The sequence below is a fragment of the Anser cygnoides genome, chromosome 9 (assembly GCF_040182565.1).
Source record: "Anser cygnoides isolate HZ-2024a breed goose chromosome 9, Taihu_goose_T2T_genome, whole genome shotgun sequence".
Taxonomy (NCBI): domain Eukaryota; kingdom Metazoa; phylum Chordata; class Aves; order Anseriformes; family Anatidae; genus Anser; species Anser cygnoides.
This window is the reverse complement of record NC_089881.1, coordinates 2,542,686-2,562,981: the sequence shown is the minus strand read 5'-3', so window position 1 is coordinate 2,562,981 and position 20,296 is coordinate 2,542,686. Positions and strand designations below refer to the sequence as shown.

Genomic DNA, 20,296 nt, shown 5'->3' with positions numbered 1-20,296 from the left:
AAGCCTTACCACATCAAAAGTTTTGAAGAGCAGAAAATGTCTGCCAGGTATTAGGATAAGAAACAAAATCAGTCAGAGTCACGTAGAGTTCTTGTGTAAGCAAGACAACAAGTGGCTCTTGTGTAAGCATGCTGTTCTAACAACAATTTGTCTCTGATATGAGTATACTGATTTCAGGTAGAACGATACTGACAGAAAAAATGTAATATTTGATCTTTCTTTCATTTGAGGGTTTTGTTGAAAATTTTGTTGGCGTCTTAAAAAAGCTTAATTTTAGCTATTTACAAATTTGCTATCTTGTTATAGCGTGCTTTGGTGTTATAGCATAGTTCCTGTGAAAATACAGAGCAGGCTGTCACACCTCTCAGCCAATTATGTTTCTAATACGTAAGTATTTGTTCATGCTTGCTTATGTATGTTGTGAAGTCACAGGAAGAAATAATCTTTTCCTATGTATATCTCTTGCACTTGATTTATTCTCAACAGATGTTATACTAGGTTCTTTAAATATAAAACCAGCTTGTGTTTTTGCTTTGCAGATATTGACAATAGTGGTTATGTCAGTGATTATGAGCTTCAAGATCTGTTTAAAGAAGCAAGTCTACCCTTGCCTGGTTACAAAGTACGGGAGATAGTAGAAAAAATCATTGCAGTAACGGACAGCAACAAAGACGGGAAAATCAACTTTGAAGAATTTGTCTCTGTAAGACATTTCTTTTGGACTTTGCTTTAATTTGCAGTACTTTGGTTTTAAGAATTGGTCTTTAGAAAATGAATAAGAACTAGTTATTTAGCTACTACCTAAAGAATAGAATGATATGTTCTTTAATACACAGCTAAGCACTAGCTTGAGCACGGGAGGGTTTTCTGTGACAATTTACAACGTCTTATATAATTATTTTCCAGTCTTTGAATTTTACTCTTCCATTTGATTTAGTAGGTCTCATTTGGGCAGCATGAGAGAACATGGTAGTTCAGAGCAGTCCTACTTCTTACTTCCCCAAAAATGAAGAGCTGGACTATATATTTTTAGAAACTGTTTGGTCTAATCTTGCTTTGGTAACAGAGTAGTAGTACATTGGATAATCAACCTTTAAATTCTCTTAGTGATACACTAATGCTAGTGCTAGTATGTTCAATCTCTATACTAAAGGCTACTTTTTATATTAGGAGTGAGGAAAATTTTTCACTGTAAGCAAGTAACTTTGAAGTGTTTAGATGTTTTTTAAGTGTGGGTCACAATCTAGTGTGCTTTAAGAGAATCAAAACCTATTCAAGCTGTTGGTTTATCTGTGTGCTTGGGGATGGTTAGTTTTTGTTTTGACTTTAGAGTACTACTGCTAATTGCATCGGGTTGCTCATTTAGCTATTCATGTCTCTTTTCAATAATTTAGTTTGCACAGTTTCACAGGGGAGATGCAATTATTTGCATCCAAGTAAAGAGTTTTATGTGTTACCTATTGTTTATTGTCAGTTCTGAGACCTCTACAGTGTGTGGGCAAATTCAGGACATAACAGTATATCCTATATGGTTTACATTGTAGGCTCTTGGAAAATACTATCAGTCACCTTGCTTAAAGGTGTGTAAGTTTTATGTGGTAACCTTTTACTGTAAAGCATATGATGACATAAGCAAAATAAATATGTTCTAGTTGTTGCAAATCTGTTTTCAAGAGTTAATGTATATAACAGAGAAAGGCATTCAGGTTCTTTACTGACTCTAGATAGAGGGCTGTTATGATTTAATACATAAGTAGCTATTTGAAGGTATAATTAATCACAATGCTCTCTATCTTTCTTATTGCAGATAATTCAGGAATTGAAAAGTAAAGATGTTAGCAAATCTTACCGAAAATCAATAAACAAGAAGCTGGGTATTACAGCACTTGGAGGAACATCCTCAATATCTACTGAGGGGACGCAGCACTCTTATTCAGGTAATAAATAAGCATGAATAAATTTTGCCTGACAGGGGAAGACCCTTTAAATTTGCACTAGAGATGGAAAAAGAATAAAACTGGAAAATGTTGCTGTTGAAAGCAAATTAACAAAGAGAAAGCATGTGGAGATGGACAAGACAAATTTGGGTGGCACTTTATTAAAAGGTGGCTATTGAATTTGTCGCTAGCTTCATGCTGCACTCAGAGGTAAGTTAGGCATCTTTGCCAGAGTGAAAAATGAAAACAAACACTGACAGAATGTGGGGCTGCAGGTGAAATACTCCTTTGGCATAATAGTAGTAACTAGACTTAATTTTTGGCTTCGTTACATTTTAATCTATTCTCTATTAATTATAGATTATTTTAATGCTGTTTTTCTTTTCAGAGGAAGAAAAAGTTGCTTTTGTTAATTGGATAAATAAAGCTCTACAAGATGACCCAGACTGTAAACACCTCCTTCCCATGAACCCATCAGATGCTAGTCTTTTTAAATGCCTTGCAGACGGCATCCTCCTTTGGTGAGTCAATGGCTGCACGAAAAAGAAGAAACTCATCTCAGAGGTTAAGTGCTGATCACAGTGAAGTGAATTGGAAAACTTTTGATAGCCTTCAACATGGGGACTCAGCTCATAAATATGGTAACCAATGTGTAGGATGGGAAAAATCTGTTTGCCTATAGAAATATTATTTTTAGTAAATTTTTATGTGACTGTGCATATATTATAGAAATGGTTTCCTCTTCAGATCCATTATCATCAATGCCAGATATGCACAGGCAGTTTATGAAGGAGATAATTACACAGTTCACATATTCGTTAGCCAGAAGAATAAAATATTTCGAATTGCAAAGATTTTCAAAGTTAATAAATATATTTACTAAATCATAGAATGGGAGAAACAGAAATCTGACTTAAATCTGTGGCAAAACAGCATATAGTACATCCCTGAACTCTAGTCTGCTGTAATTTTGTAGTTAGTGACTAACAGTACTTCTGCACAATGGTAACAGTGGATAAGCTCATTAGTATTGGTGTGAATTAGTATTTGAGGTTGCTGTAAGTGCAAGAAACTATAGAAATGCAGTGCAGAAGAATTAGTTATCGTACAAACACTTACACTGGAGACTATTTAAATGTCAATAATTTACAGTCATAATCACTGAGGATCTTTTTTTGACAGCACAGACATGCTCTGTTACTTAAGTATAAATCCAATTGCTCAAATTTCTTTAATTAGGTATTATATGGGTGTTTCTGGATGAACGTCCAATTATTTAACAAGGAGAAAAGATTTAATGAATGAGGTTGTCTTTTTTAATCTTGTCAGACATTTACAGCTAGTTTCAAGTGTTCATGTTTTAACCAAATAATGAAGCATGTTTTCTCAGAAGTGGAAGTTTGAATAAACTCTGGCTTTTCTTCCTTAGCAAAATGATTAACTTCTCACAACCAGATACAATTGATGAAAGGGCTATTAATAAGAAGAAACTCACTCCTTTCACTATATCTGTAAGTACTGCACAAATAGGAACTTGCCACAAATGAGAAAGTAAAATATATTTTTTATAGCTTTGTTTTAATGACAGTTATTCTGGTGGAGAAAAAAATAGTCCTATGTATTTTAAAATGTCAAAGCATGAAATAGTATTCTCTAATGAACTCAACTGAAGTCTTCTGTTTCTTAAATGGCTTACAGGAAAGCTTTGTCTTCATGCTTTCCTTAGTTGTTTCACTATGTTCCTTTTTACTTTACTAAGAATCTGAACAAAATAATGTTAAATTTCTGAGTGGATGTCTGGGTCAAATTTAGGGATGCAATGCAGAAAGTATCTGCATAGCTGTATACTATATGCTAAGATGATGTGTTTTCAGTAGCGGAGAGTGGCTTGGACAAAAGATGAGAAGCTCTATGTTTTTTTGGCTGTGTATGAGCCATGAAATAGTTGAGGAGAACCTGTTTTTAAGAAATTATTTTGGATATGAGAAAACAGGTGTGGAAGAAGGAAGTAGATCCTTAAGTTACCAGCCTAAGGAGAAAATAAATCCTGTTTAAAAGCTTCAGTTACTGGACAGACTTTCAATTTCAGATGGCGACATGAAAATATGGAAAGTTAACACCATACCATATTCTAAATCCTCCAATTGGGTCTTGTAATCTCCACTTATTTAAGGGTTATGTGTCAGCAAATACAATAATACATGTGCTTATGCTATCCCTATAGATAGTTAAAGTAGGACACTGGAGAGGAAAAAGAGTAATATGACACCTGCCTTTTTTTGTAACATTTCATTTGTGGCGATCATTAGCTTCACTTTCAGTGTCAGCATGTTGAATGGCTCTGATTTTCTAATGCTGTTCAATCACACTTTGAGTTGCTTGACTAAATGTGTCAGCCTGTATAACAGCCAAGATAATGGCTGTGGTGGCAGTGATGTCAGTAGCTTCCTACACAGGGCAAAATACCATATAAACACATTTTTCTACTGAATCAAGTCCCTGGTATTTTGGGCAATATTGTCTAATTTGTGTATGTGATACCTGTGAAATACAAATAAGACTGATTAGCAATCCAAGCAGTGGAAGGTGATCCACAATTTTTTGCTGGGTTCACATTAAACATTGCCAATGATGATATCCAATAAATTTTGATGGGACACGTGGTTTTTCACAAGAAATCTCTAGGATGCACTGCGAACCATTCAACTAATCCATAAGTTCTTATAGCTTCAGACACTTAGAAAATTAGACACTTAAAAAATTCAGACACTTAGTAAATTTGTTCATATTAAAGCTACAAAGATTCGCAACCTCATAAGTTTGTTAAATGTTGATATTCTGAATAGGAAAACCTAAACTTGGCTCTGAACTCAGCATCTGCTATTGGCTGTACGGTTGTCAATATTGGATCACAAGATTTACAAGAAGGAAAACCCCACTTGGTATTAGGGCTCTTGTGGCAGATCATAAAAGCTGGTCTTTTTGCTGATATTGAGATCTCCAGAAATGAAGGTAAGTGTAATGCTAGCTATTGTAATGTGTACAATTTGTAACTAATGCTTTGAAACCATGATGGCAATTATTTCAGCTTTCTTTCAAACTTCTCTTTAGCTCTAATCGCTTTGCTAAATGAAGGGGAAGAACTAGATCAGTTAATGAAGCTTTCACCAGAAGAGCTCTTGCTACGCTGGGTGAACTACCATCTGACCAATGCAGGGTGGCAGAAAATCAGTAATTTCAGCCAAGACATCAAGGTATGTAGTTATCACTCTGATAATTGAACATAGTGGTATTAAAACATACTATACATAGAAACAAATGAGCCAGATCAGAAGTATTTAGAAAAATACTAGTCATCTGCTTTTTCTAGCTGTAGGTTCAGCCTACACTTTTCAACACTGGAAGAACATGATTTTGATCTCATCTATCCTAGTCAGTTGTTCATGCCATGTATTATCACATCACAGTGCGAAGTGAACATTTCCTGCAAGCCCATATTCAAGGCAGTTCTAATGTTCTAAGTTTGTTATTAGAGCTACTTAAGGAAATTTGCACTACCCTGTTAGTTGCCCTTTTACTTGGCCATCCTTCTCTGTTTGTGGGTTTGTAGAAACCCATCATTTCTTTTTTTTTTTTTTAAGGAAGAAGAGCATGGCTTTTAAACTCCTTCTGTTGTGTATTTGCTAGTGGTTATTGCACTTTGTACATGGCATTGTACAGAAGAATAGGAAACCACTTCTGGAAAGTACGGTTATTTAAAGAGCTATCAGGAGTAGCTACTGATTCTTGATCCAAGAAGTGAGCAGCCCCTCTCAATCACTGTCGTGCTGGTTTGCCACTTTACAGACCAAAGGGGACTGGAAGCCCTGCTGGTTCTTTGTAGCAGATGTCAGGTCTTCGTAACTCTTCTCTTGTTTTCAGTCATTCTGCATAAAGTATGCAGAGTACTGTAGCAAGTCCTGTTCAAGAGAGAGAAAAAACTTCAAAAGCAAAGGAGCAAGTTTCCTTAAGGTGGTAAGACACCTTCTCAATGAAAAAAACAATTACGATTGTTTCTAGTTATATCTTTTCAAATGCCACCAAGAAGGCTAGTATTAAAGCAAACTAGGGTTTTATATGAAAACTGCTAATATAGTAAAGATCTTACATTCTGTGTAAGAGAAGTATATACTTAATACTTCTAAAATTAATAGGTTTGCCTTTTAGTTTTATGGTTTCATAGTGGTAGGGGAGCAGAGAAGCCCACTTAAAAACTGCATCAAATAAATCTAACTTGTTTTGTCTCTATAAATTAATCTTAAAAGAGCCACTTCAGTCTTATTTTTTTAATTCCACTTACTTAGTCCCATAAGAAATAGAAAAATTTAGGAAACAATTTGAAAAGAATAGTGAAGGAATGAAATACAAATACTGAAAATAGGATCCATGTTCCTTTGTAGTTTTTTTTTTGTGGGTAACCTATATAAATTTCTTTATCTAAATTGCAGCTGTCTACTTCATATCCAGTAGAATAAATGTAATTAACATCATCCAGAAAAATCAGCTTACACTTCTGTTCTTTCATCTGGCTAAAAAGTCCTATGTGATATGTGATAGTAAAATCTCTGTATGACCTCATCCATATTCACTGTAATTAGAGTGTCATGTTTCTGACTTCTGTGGCTTTTGAATCAGACTGCAAGAGTAGTAAATGTCTATCAGAGACTACATATTTTTTCATTTTCTTAATACTACGCTGTGTGTTTTAGGATTCAAGAGCATACTACCATCTGTTAAATCAGATTGCACCCAAAGGAGATGACCCTGATGAAATACCTGTTAAAATTGACTTTTCAGGATTTCATGTAAGTATCCTGAAATTAAAAAAATAAATAAATAAAAATAAAAGACTGGAATTATCTGAGATCTCTGTATATGTATCCAACATCTTGGTTGCAAAGCTGTTCTGGAATTGCCTTTTGCTTTTGCGAAGCATACAACAGCTGTCAGATTATCCAATGTCATAGAAGATTAAATGAGAACAGCTCGAGTCAAGTTCCAGGACACTGCTGAAACAGGATTATGCATCCTATAGTTGAAAATTTGGAACTGTGTTTTACCTACATTAGTGTGCAACTGTTTGGTGTTTTCAGTTGGATCTGCCAATAAGAATTTTACAACATCCTGCTTCAGTTCTGTTTTTTTGGAATTCAGGCGAGGAAAAAAGCTGACTTTACAAACTTTGTGATCTTTCCTCAAACTAAATAGAATTCGGAGATAACATGTGAACCTTTCAAGTAACTAGCAGGAAAGTGTAGCAACTGTCAAACTTTAAGTTGCAAAGGGCTACAAGTGCTGAATATGGTTATCTAGATGTCAAGAACACTTTTCTTTAAGCCGCTACATAACGCTGGTTAGAAAGATTACTTAGAGAATGTTTGATGCAAAATTGAACTGACTGCCTAAGATACCTGTATCAATCAAAATCTTATTATTTATTATAATGAAAACCCAGTTGCAAAACTGTGCATGTATAATTTTTGCTTATAACTGAGCTTCAGTCCTCTCAAATTCCTTCATGAAGAGAGATCTATTTTGTTGCTTTTGGGGGGGGGGAGTGAGAAAGGATAGTGTTTTTTTTGTTGGTGGTTTTTTCCTTTGGAATTTCCTATAGTTTATTTGATCATTTCCTGTAATGGGTTATAAACCAGTATGAATAACGTGCAAACGTGTTATAGAGCAAGGTTCTGGTTGAGTGTACCAGTGTTGAATTAATGACTCTTATTTCATTCTAAGAGTAAATCAGTTGCTAACTGATTTCCCTTGAAACAGTAACTTTTAATGTTGTGAAGATTAGAGGCAAAAGGTATACGTTACGTGGTTTTGAAGACTTGCTTATTCTAGGTAGATTAATAATAAAGATGAATATACAAAATAACTTCATTACACATAGGTTACCAACTAAAAAGATTTAGAGCCAAAAATAATCTATCACCTTGTCTTTCTTTTGATATCATGTCCAAACTCGGTAATGGAGAGTTTTGAGATCATCTGATCGTCTAAGATCATCCATAAGTACTGTTTATGAGAATGCCAGTTTGAAGTAATGATTATGAACCTATAGCTCATATAGCAGAAATACATTCGGTAAGGGAATCAACAGCTTGGAAACAAACATAACCACTCACCTCTGTCTGCTGTGATTCACTGGGCATGCTGAACAGGCAGCCACAGAAATGAAGGACAGAAAGAAAGTGGAAGGAAGAGGGGAATTGTTAGAGTCTGTAAGAGCTAGCTTGGGCATTAGGGAAATGAGGGAGACAGGTCAAGATTTGCTAGACTGCACCTTCAGTCAGAACATGCAAGTGTTTGTTACAAGTTAATGTGTTTGTTTTTTTCCTTTTAGGAGAAAAATGACTTCAAGAGGGCTGAATACATGCTCCAACAGGCAGACAAATTGGGCTGCAGGCAGTTTGTAACTCCAGCAGATGTGGTTGCAGGCAACCCTAAACTCAATTTGGCTTTTGTTGCAAATCTCTTTAACACACATCCAGCCCTACACAAGCCTGACAATTCATCTTATGATCTCAATTTATTAGAAGGTACTCAACTTGCTAAGCATATAGGAGATAAGAACGCTAATGACTTCTCTTTAAGTATTCTTTCTAGGTTGTGATAAAAGATCTGTGTGTGATGGTGCCTGTGTTAACACCAGCATATAGAGCTTTTTCATTAGCTTTCAGCGTAAGCCTGTAGTAGAAGTCCTCATTAGCTTGACCAGAGGCTATTCGTGAATAATCTCTTATTATTCACTTGCAGGAGCAAAGCCTGTTCTGTTATTGCTTTTCCAGGTTCCTTTGCTTCTTGCCATAGTATTTATATTTTAGCTGATGCACAAATACAGCTTTTCCTAATTTGGAGTACTATATTATACAACTGTCTTTTAAAATCTATTATGTCTTCTAAAGTACTTTTCACGGGTTGTGGTTTTTATATACATGTGTGTATAGCTGGTTGCCTTTTTAAAACTGGAAACTGATTTAAAAAAATAAAAAGCTTCTGTATAAATGACCTGTACAAATCTATTGCACCAGCAACCTGTATGAATATCTGCATATCTGTGAGCTTGTACTGTGCTTGAATTGTGCTGTTCAGATCCCTAATGCTGAAGATAAAGGAATAGTAATCCTTGGCTGTTACCCTTTCTGTGGACCAGTTAATCTAGGATAATGAAACAGTATAGACAGTTTATTTCAGTTGTTCACTGATCTCAAAGGAAAGGTGAGGATGAGGGTTGCCGCACTTGAGAGAATCATCAACAATGCTAGCACATTGCTCTGCACCGTCTGCTCTTGCTTTCCTTATACTGTTCCTATCAGGTTTCCTTTCCATCTAGGTGAGTCCATCTTCCTTTGCTTCTAGCTTTTTCATAAGTTTCCTGCTCTGCTGCAACCCTATTTCATAAATCTTGTATCCCTCAGACCACTCCTGTTTCAGGCTTCCTGCTTTTGTGGTTTTATGGGTGCCAGCTTTGGTAGAGGTATCAAAGCACAGGAGGCAGTCTTCCTTTTCCACCTATGACATCCCTAGTCACTGCAGTTCTTGCTGTCTGTGATAAATGATTGAAGAAAAGCCTTGTTCTTCCTCTGCTGCAATTCTATTGGAAATGTATGCTTTTAGAGTTGTGTGGAAGAGCAGTGTGAAAGTAGAATATGTAATCACCAAATGCTAGAGTACTGTTCTTTAATGCTAAATACAGGCCAAATTTAAGTTGCTTTTTATAGTGACTATTTTAGAGATGGATAACTATGACGGCATTATCTGTTTACAGGCAAGTAGAAGACTCCTCTCTGCCCCCAAATAAGAACTCCTGTGTTGTCATGTGGATCTAAACTATCAATAGTTATTTCAGCCAAAAGACAATGTTATTGATGTGTGTTTAGTTTGTTTGTTTACCATTAAGTCCTGTAAATTGGCTAACCTTTTCTCGAAGTAGTGTTAGACAAAATGTAATTTGTTTCTTTATAGTGTCATCATAGATTGTCTGTTGTAATCTGACTCATAATTTATAATGCTTTCCTATTTTGCTTCATGAAATCCAGATTTGACCCCTCCTAATGTAGGTACTGTATTTAGTACTTTTCTGTACTCTGTTAAAGTATTTATTCTGCATTTTTCTTGGTGTGATTTTATCTAGTGTTTTAATTGTCTGTCCTCTTCTGCTGGTTGATTTTCTGCATCATTCTTGTATTTTTCTATTGCTTTAATATTAAATTTAGTATAACTCAAAAGAAAAAAAAACAGGTCTAACATGCTGCATATAAAATGGGGGCAAGATGTGAACAAGTCAAACACCATATAGTTCTTTCTGTGAATCTAACCAGCAGCAGCCTTCCATAAGCTATGTTTTGAAGCTCTAGACTTGTACATGGGTGAGTAGAGCTTCTTGAACACCTTAGTTTTCTTGCATTAAATTCTATCTCTTCCGTGATTATTCCACCCCAAAAATATGATGTGGCTGTTCTTTTTGGTTTAAAACAACAAACACTAGGCATAAATTGGAATTTAGGCTGATAATATGTCTGGTGATGGTCACTTGTATGCAGAGAGCAGAACCCTCAGATATTTTTCCAAAAGGAAATAAACATCTGATACTATGTGGGGTGGGAGGAGGAGGATGGAGTCCTCGGTGAATGCATCACCCTTACATGTTGCTGTTGCTCTGAGGAAATTCTCATTGTAGGAAAGACACCAGAGTTTGGGATCTAACTCCCAGAAAGCTGAGCTCTTGAGGGGAGGAGAACATGGAAACATGTCCACCTGTCTTTTGTCCAGCGTGCATGTTATCTGAGGCTGTTTTGAAGTCTGCTGGCAACCTTCAAGACTGTTAACGTGATAGGGTTAACTACTCCCACTCAGGCCAGCTGAATTTAGGGTGGAAACTTAAATCTTAAGTTCTGTTGTCTTTCAGAGAGAATCTCAGGTATTGAAAGCCCTTTGAATCTTGACCCCATCCTTATTGCTACTCCTCATTCAGTTCCATAGTATAATAATCTCAGAGAAGAAAGAGATGGCTATAAATATAAAGGATACTACCAAATTTGCTCCTCTCTCTTTTGTGTAGCTCTGTCCCTTTTCTGCAGTTTTCCTATGATTTTGGCTATCTGCTGCACCACTCAGCAGAAGATATGCTCCTGATAGGATCACAAGGTATATTTTGCATAAAAGAATGGAGAGAAAAAAATTGGTTCTCAGCCATCTGGAAGACTTTAAGAACGTTTACATGTTGCATGATAAAGGGATTTGTTTAAAGTGGCATATTAAATACATTGTGCTGAATTCCTGCTAGACAAAATGAGGTTTCCCAACTTGCATGCTCTTGGTCTTGCTTGTCTACTTGGGATTCTTTTGGCAGTGTTAAGCATGTATTGTAAAATTCCCAGTCTGAGTGCAGTTGCTGAGTAATTTTTTGTAGCTATGCTTTTAGTAAGAGTTCATTAAGTAACCTGGTTGTCATCTTTGCAATGGACAAGTGTCATTAAAAGCACTTTGTGGTCAGTTTTTAGGCACTGTAAACTAACCCAAAGATCAGTAAGCCTAAAAACGTAATAAAAGCAAAACATTAAAAAAAAAAAAAAAAAAAAGACCTTAAGTACCTCTAAGGTACTCTCATGCTTCTATGTTGATTTTCTTTTCTATGGAAAAAGGCTGATGTTGTTATTTATCACAAAATGTAATCCTTTATTGTCTTAAGTTTTGCTTTGGTAAGAAATACGTGAAACAAAGGTGACTGCCTGAAGACCTTGCAGCATAGTATATTTCTTTCAACATGCATTCATTCATCAGTGAATCTTTGGTAACTTTTGTAAGTGAATCTGAAACAAATACCAGGTTGAATTCCATATGAAAGATCTCATAATTCAGGAAGAAAATACAGTAGTAGGATGAATATAATCAATTTCTTATTAATTGGAAAGTAACTGGTAAACTGCCTGACAGGTTTTTTATAAAATGTGTTCTATTGGAACATGCTAGTTACAACTGAAATATCTCACAGAAATATCTGAATTTGTTTTTGATAAATCTATTTTCAAGTCTGGGTATTTTTATATAGAAAATCAGATCTAGATTAAAACTGTAACCTCTATCTAAAAATAGAGCCATAACATAAATTTAATGGAAAAATAACATTAAGAGGTGTTCTTTCTAATCTAATGATGCACGTTTAAACATCAACTTCACTTTGCAAAAACATTAATTGTTCTGTAGTCAGCATGAACTGCGTAACTAAATGAGGCTGTTTTCATGCTACATAAACCTCATTAGACGAACTCAGTGCCATTATCCACTAAGGAACAGGTGAAGAAAAATCTTCAGATTTTCATATGTTTCAGTTCTGTGAAATCTATTCTGTCATTCTTTGTGGAGAATTTCTCTCTCCCAGTGTCCTCTCTATTTTCAACTGGATTATCAGACCAACAGAACAAAGCAATGATTTTACTGTAAGCTCATGTATTCAGGCTAAATATTTCCTTAATTGTTGTTCTTTGGTGTAAGAGGAAATGGCTTATATAGCATTGATTCACAAGTAATTGGCCACAAATTCATTGTTAACTTTAAGTAATGTTGTATGTAGAAAATTAATGTATTACTGCAAGCTGTAACCTTATAAAGAAAGAACATTAGTTAAGGGGCTCATGATTATAGTAAGAACAACCTAAGTCAGGAAAATGAAGGTTTTTTTCTACTGAGTTTTCTGCATTTCTCATAAGATGGAAAGTAACTGGTAGGATTGCTGGAAGGCTTTTACAAAATCTATTCTGTTGGAAAAAGTCAATCACAACTGAAATTTCCAACAATTCCAGAGTTTCTAGTTAAATCTGCAAGAATAACCAGCCTGTTTGGCAGTGTATACAGCTTCACACGTTTTATCAGTATAATACTGCCCTGCTGAGCCTCCACTGTTAAAAACTTAAAAGGTGAGGTCTGTTGCTTTGGAGGACCTTCACAAATTAATACTGGGAACTTGTGTGGAGAGAGTAGAGCTGTAGTTTCTACAGTTTGATGCAATTGCATTGTGTTAATATTAACCTTTAATAAAAATGTGATTTCAAACAGATTTAAAGATAGTGTTGAATATACTTTCCACTGATTATTTTAGTTTTAGGAACTTTAGTCATTAACTTTATTACTACTTATCACCATTTGCACCATTATATATTCATCATCTAAAACAAAACCAATAAACAGTCTATTTCTGTATTTTATTTTTTTTTAAGATACGTTTACACACACACACACACAAAGATGGATCCTGTGCTCTCTGGTCTTTTGCTTAGAACTGAGGGACCCTGAACTTGATAAGATCACCTCTACTTGTTGGCCATTAGGGACTACTATTATGGAAATGATGAACTTATTTTTAAGGAGGGAAAAGAAAACAACACACCGTAGTGCAGGAGCTGTAACTTGTTGGTTGTATGTATGCGAGTCATTTAAACATTGCTTATTAAAATGTTTTCTCCAAGTAATTTATATAGAATTATATTTCTCACTATAGGAGAAAGTAACGAAGAAAGGACTTTCAGAAACTGGATGAATTCACTGGGTGTAAGCCCGTATGTTAACCATTTATACAGGTAAGGCCTTTTTTTCTTTAAGTAGTATTTTGTTCTCCCTTGGGTATAATAAGGTAGGTATTTATGAATATCTACTAGAATATAGTAACAATGTGAATAAAGGGAAGTTGTAATTCTACTGAAATAGTGATTTCCAAATTTCCATACAGCATGACAGGAACTTTTCTGTAGAACTCACTAAGCAGTACCTGATTCAGATATTCCATTCATGATTAAGAAATACTCAAGTATTTAATAACTTTTTCATTGTGCATATGAAGTTTCATACTTTAAAATATTGGCTTACTCTCATTTAGTGATCTCTCTGATGCTTTAATAATCTTCCAATTGTATGAGATGACTCGTGTGCCAGTTGACTGGAGCCATGTCAACAAACGTCCTTATCCTCTGCTGGGTGGTAATATGAAAAAGGTGAGTAGATACTCTCAAATACAATTTAGTTTCATAGTTTCCAGTTGTGCTGTTTCTAGTAACCTGGATTGTCTAGATTGGAGTGTTAGTGAGACAGTCCTAGGCCAAAAAAAAAAAAAAAAAGAAAAAACACAGGGTGAGGGGAAACAGGGGGAGGGGAGAGAAAAATCTTCCAGGTATTGTTTCAAGAAATAAATAGCAATATTATCACTTGAGTTTCAAAATGTGAAATGTGGCTGCCATTTGGCAATACTAAAATTAGGATCTAATTAGGGTATCTCAGTAAAAATTTCAGGCGTGAAATTTGGACAACAGCTGTTGTCCAATGCTTTTATATCAAGAGGTGTTGCAGAGCAGTTTAATATTGTGCCAAGAGAATTTGTGGAAGTCCTGCAGAATCCAAGCTTTCACTTACTTTGTGATCATTATGAAGCCAGAAATGTAGGGCAAAAAACTGCTGTTTGTTTAAAAATATAATGTATTCCAAGTATTCTCCCAAATTCAGTTTTGATGCAACTATTTATTACTTAGATGAAAACCAAGAGAATTTTTTTCTCAGCTGTGAAATATGATTAGCATTGCAATCTTATGTAATTGTATTTATGTCTGCAAGAACAGTAAAAACAGCATAGTGTACAAAGGCTAGAAATCCTTCTGTAGCTTCAAAATCTCACGATAGTTAACAGTAAGCCAAATTAATTGACACTACACATAGTTTCTAAGTCTGTGTTACAGATTTTTTTTTTTTTGCATTTTTTGTATACATTTACTTTTAGATTGAGAATTGCAATTATGCTGTAGAACTTGGGAAGACAAAAGCAAAATTCTCTCTGGTTGGTATTGCTGGACATGATCTAAATGAGGGCAATCCTACTCTGACTTTGGCTTTGATATGGCAGCTGATGAGAAGGTGAGTTAGGCATAGTATATGACACATGTATGCATCTGTGCATGTCTTCATATATGTTGCTGTTTGTACATCAAGGGAAATTAAAGCAAGTGTTCAGCTCATCTAACAGGTACAGTGGTGCACAGTGTATGTAAGAGGAAAGAACAGGTGCAATCACTTCAGTGTCCTGCACCTGTTATAATCGTGTACAAAAGCTTCCATAATCTGAGTTAAATTTCATATTTCAACATAAAAATTGCAGGACACTAGCCTAGGAGTAGAAATAACAAGGTTATATAGAAAAATAATCATAACTGTTCAGTATAAGAATTAATGCTTATGGAAATACCAAAGATTAAGCTGTATTAAATTTCTGATCAAGATTTGTCTTATTCATGTTGTATTGATTCAAACATTTAAATTGACCAAAATATTTTGAAGCTTTTGCAGTCAAAGAACCATTGTGAACTTCTACAAATTCAAAATCTTTTTGACTGAATATTAGCAAATAAGGCTGCAGCACTGCTAGTTTTTTTTATTTTTTATTTTAAATGCTGATCTGACAAATATGGGAGTTCAGGTGGGTTAATAATAGAGGAAAATGTTTAAGAACGAACCAAGAACTAAGTGCAATTTTCTAGTGTATTTTAAATAAGTATTTTGTGGAGTCATTTGTAAACATTCACTTACTGTGAGACATAAATTTATATACATTTTTTACATGCTGTGTAGTGATTGAAACAACGATAGTGTGTGTTTCTATGTGCATACATCCATTTATATATCAATAATTAAAACCTTACGTTTTAAAAATTGTGATTAAAATTGGTTATCCTTCAGCCAGTATAAAAGCACAATTTATTTTGTCTTTATTCCATGTATTTTTCTGAAAGTAGGGAATGATTTAAAAATTTGTGCAATCAAAAAAGGAAGATAAGTAGGAAGAGGTTATGTATGCTATAGACTTGAAAACAGGGAAGAACTTTACATTACTATGGCTGTGATGGCTTTAAAATTAAAATCTTGTTAGTGCACCGAGCAGGAATAAATGTAAATTGATTTCAGTAAAGAATATTTTGAAGTATTTTCCATAAATTAATTTACGCTGAAATACTCAGTGTTTTCTTGGACTGTTGTGCCTGGATGCAGGGGAGACATTTAAGCATATAAAGTAAAATTAGCTATAGTGTGCTGAGTAAAATACGGAAAGAAATTGTAATACTGAACATTGAGTTGTAGGATGTTATTTTATTCTTGCAACAACTGAAAAAGTGATTTAATGAAGTAATAGTTTATAAGGTAGGGTATTTTATGAAGATGAGTACTTAGAATTGTTACTGTGCTGAATTAATATTTTACTTCTGCTTTTAGTATAATTCAGACTCTTATTTTCCTTATTAAAGGTATACTTTGAATGTATTATCAGACCTTGGAGAGGGGGAAAAAGTAAATGATGAAATTATTATTAACTGGGTGAATCAGACACTTTCAAATGCAAATAAGAAAACTTCAATTACCAGTTTCAAGGTAATCAAATACTTTTACTTTTCTTTCCACCTATAACCAGATGTAGGATTTTTAATTCGATCCGTTAACAGTTTGGCTTTAACTGTGGCTCTCCCCTATCAGCTAGCACAATTGTAAAAGGAAATATTTTTGAGAGTCTGTTAATTTTCAGAAGTATTTCACGGCTCTATTAATAACAAGAAATCTTAGAGCAGAGACTGTAATTTTTAAAAATTAGAGAAAAAATATCCAAGGGACATCTGCCTGAAGTCATGTCAGTGTTTGGGTGTGGCATGTCAGGTATCTTGCATTTATATGGATATTGGCACACTCATACAAAGCACAAACATGAAGAACAGTTTTGGAAATACTGGGGGTGGGAGGAAGAGATTTCACCACTACTTTAATAGCAGCCATTGAAAAGCAAGTGTGTGACAGCACCAGCAGAGGGAACCCAATTTAACCAGCAACCTGTGTTAGCTTGAATGGCGTTGCTGGTGTGCCACAGACCTAACAGAACAGGTCACTGTCAACAAATAATTCTACGTGCTACAGGAGCTTATCTATTTCAGCAAGTATGAGCAAATTGATAAATAAAGCTTTCCTTTCATGTGCTTAGTGTTAGGCATGAAAGAAGGCATGTATGTCAGGTGTCTGTATCATGGTGTGTGAATTTCATTCTTTAAAAGTGGTAGATCAACTGCAGGGTTGCACTTGTACACAAATATAGTATTCTTATACAGGTTTATTGTATGCACTGAAACAGTTATATCAACGTAGTTCACAACAGGAACATAAAAACCTACCAAGTCAACTATTTGAGAGCTCCCTGGTATGACATTGTGTTAGGTAAGCATTGGGCAGAAGGTAATATCAAATTATCTTTCTACACCAGAAGACTTAATTTTTATTGTAGAAGGTAAATTTGGTGTTGGTCTTCATAAGAGGGAAGATCAACTCTTATTTCTACGTTTATTGTAGCAATATTAATATAAATAATTTAAATGTAAGAAGATAATCTGTCCCAGCATCTTGATTTTGGTATGCCTGTGGTTTTGGGGGAGAGGTTGTTTTTAAGGTAGTTCAAAGGATGGTAGACCAATACAGACAAAAGACATTCTTCAGCACGCTTCTCTTACTATTGATTTTTGACAACATTCATATATATATTATCTTTCACAATTTGAATTTTTGTCTATGTTTTGGGGTTACTACTACAAACATTGTGTAGCAGAGAAAATGGAGGTTCCTGCTATTTGTTATGGAATGTGAAAGCCAAGTTTTATCACATTGGCATTAATTGAAACAAAAATTTAAAAAAAAAAATGGTTTATGTTCTTACGGAGATACCCAATGCATTCCATGTCTTCAGGCAGATGTATATTACTATTTGTAAATGTATAGTTAAAGTGATGACACTGCGGAACTTGATGGAGTTTGAAATCATAGCTGTAATCTTGTGATGAAGGCAGCTGGGTCATGTGTCTTATGAGCCGAGGCTCTGATGAAACAAGAGCCAGCATTGCTGAAACTGTCTTCATGTTGGTTCCCTATCTTCCCAAACTGTTGGTTTGATTTCGTCTTGCAGCAGGCTGCTTATTTCCCATGATATTAGGGAAGAAATAATGGCAGCAACAGCATTTTATATCTTAAAACTTGAGGAAAACACATCAGTGTATTAAAGACAAAACATAGACTGCTCATACTATCTCAGAATGCCATCTGGGATGCAAAAATGATATAGTGGGCAATAAACTACTTCAGAAAATAATTCTCTTATGAGGAAAAAAAAGAAAAATCAGACTAGTTGGGGAGGGGAATGCAAATATCATTTTGTTATCTTGAGAATAGTCTGGTGCTTGGACTTCTTTCAAAGTTCCTTTCTGCCCAGGGAAGGGGGAAGACTTTGTCATTCAAGTAATTTAGGTCATTTATATTTGTGCAATGATACCAACATTTAGTGTGAACCTTATAATTTAGATGTGCTGAAAGCAACATTAGACTACATAAAGGGGGGGGGGGATGTTTATGCAATGAAGTAACAAAACATACTGCTAGTTTTCAATATCTAAGATGGGCTGGAAGTCTTCTTTCATTGCAAAGACAGAATAATCAAAGCCATTAGGTTCCTTATGCTAATTTTTACATATTTTCTTTTAGGACAAATCAATTAGCACTAGTTTACCTGTCCTTGATTTAATAGATGCCATTGCACCAAAAGCAATTCGCCCAGAAATGGTCAAGAGAGAAGATCTTTCTTATCAAGACAAATTGAATAATGCCAAGTAAGTTTTAAATGAATGCTTTGTATTTTCCTGAAGTGTAGAAATGCTTTATTTCCTGGTGTAATTAATATGATTTATCAATTTAAGAGAGAAATTTCACAAATGTTACTTTGTTTCAAAGAGAATATTATTTTAAATTATAATATCCTAGAGGTATTTTTCTAGCATGTTTAAATTATGAACTCAAATTCACAGCTGATATCACCTACTCCACTGCAATTGGTTCATTAATAGTCTGCCATAATCCACACTGTTTCTGAGAAACATAAATGCTTTGATAATGGGTAGCAAAATGGCTGTCAGTACAGTTGCTAATACATAGTTTACCAGAATAATGTTCATTTCCTCCTAGAGGGTAAGTGTGACTGAATGGACATATACTGCTATTAAAATCTGTTGTTGTGAATCTTCACGTGTTAGTAGATTTAAGTTAAATAATATTTATTTTTGTTTGCTTTCTAAGGTACGCCATTTCAGTTGCTCGCAAAATTGGTGCTCGTATATATGCTCTCCCAGATGATCTGGTCGAAGTGAAGCCAAAAATGGTGATGACAGTGTTTGCATGTTTGATGGGAAGAGGACTGAACAAAATAAAATAATGAAGAGATTTAATATCACTTTCTGCCATGTTAAGGACGATGAGACAACGAATGCCTCACAGCTTACAGAATTCTGAAGCTGAACAGAATAAAATGAGAAAATGTTTGCACAAATATTCTCATTAATTACATCCTAATGTGTTTATATTAAAATTTCATTCAATTTCATAACACATTGATTATTTATGGGTACTATTGTTTTCAGAACATGTTCTTTACCAAATTAACATAACGAATTTGTATTGCTTGGAAAAAAAAACAACCTTATCAATCAAGTTTCATTTGCATTAGCTTCCATAGCATGTAACAATCTGTATTGCTTTACATATATTATTTCAGGACCTATTGTGAAATATCGTTTGATTTTTTTTGTGGGTGTTAGTTACATGTAGTCATACCTATATCAAGGTGCATTCCAATCCCTGTTATATTACTGTAATAGTACAGTGTAATATATTACTGCACAAGTTATCATCCTTGCCTTACTCTTTAAGAGCTTAACTCCTGTTGAAGTCAGAGAGTCTTGTCATTGACTTCCGTGAGAGCAAGTGAAGGCCTATGATAATGTCTGGAAGCTAATGAGTATTCAAAAAGCTGATAAAAGTTTTTTGTGAGCATAACTTTAAATGTGTAATAGTTTTATTATTGAGCAAGAACTTATGGTCCGTGTCTTGAGGGGAAAAAACAGCAAATAACAGTGTAATCATGTCATTATTAGATCCGCATAGGTTATCTTTTGCAATTGAACTAAAAAAACTGATTTTTTTTATTTTTCATGAAATACTGTAAAAGAGAACAATAAAGATATAGCTGTTCCAGTTTGGGGGTTCATCTTGATGTATTGCATTTCCTTATAGATTGTTCCTTTTGATTTTTATTTTTTTCCCAAAGTGTTATAAGCGAGACCACGCAATTTTCTGGTCGAAGATAACTTATTAATTAAGTAAGCAGGTACAAGCAAAACAGCGCTGGGCGGCTGGGGAGTCTCCGCTCCATCACAGCACGCAACTTTCCCTTTTCAGTGTCGCCGTTTTATAGCATCCAAGTTTCG

General features: G+C 34.7%; 1 protein-coding gene across 3 annotated transcripts in view; it reads left to right on the top strand.

Moving 5' to 3' along the window:
• The window catches only part of PLS1 (plastin 1), a 41,024-nt gene extending 20,961 nt beyond the window's left edge, over positions 1 to 20,063 (top strand). For 2 of the 3 annotated variants that reach the window (XM_048062915.2, XM_048062916.2), the window contains exons 3-17: positions 540 to 703; positions 1,808 to 1,937; positions 2,326 to 2,458; positions 3,367 to 3,448; positions 4,784 to 4,949; positions 5,049 to 5,191; positions 6,686 to 6,781; positions 8,323 to 8,518; positions 10,019 to 10,039; positions 13,477 to 13,555; positions 13,852 to 13,966; positions 14,743 to 14,876; positions 16,259 to 16,382; positions 18,522 to 18,646; positions 19,110 to 20,063. In XM_048062915.2, coding sequence (XP_047918872.1) covers positions 540 to 703; positions 1,808 to 1,937; positions 2,326 to 2,458; positions 3,367 to 3,448; positions 4,784 to 4,949; positions 5,049 to 5,191; positions 6,686 to 6,781; positions 8,323 to 8,518; positions 10,019 to 10,039; positions 13,477 to 13,555; positions 13,852 to 13,966; positions 14,743 to 14,876; positions 16,259 to 16,382; positions 18,522 to 18,646; positions 19,110 to 19,245 — 1,844 coding nt within the window. In that variant the 3' untranslated portion in view covers positions 19,246 to 20,063. The remainder of the gene's footprint in view (positions 1 to 539; positions 704 to 1,807; positions 1,938 to 2,325; positions 2,459 to 3,366; positions 3,449 to 4,783; positions 4,950 to 5,048; positions 5,192 to 6,685; positions 6,782 to 8,322; positions 8,519 to 10,018; positions 10,040 to 13,476; positions 13,556 to 13,851; positions 13,967 to 14,742; positions 14,877 to 16,258; positions 16,383 to 18,521; positions 18,647 to 19,109) is intronic. The other variant, XM_048062919.2, reaches the window with a different exon arrangement.
• The last annotated feature ends 233 nt before the right edge of the window (positions 20,064 to 20,296 follow it).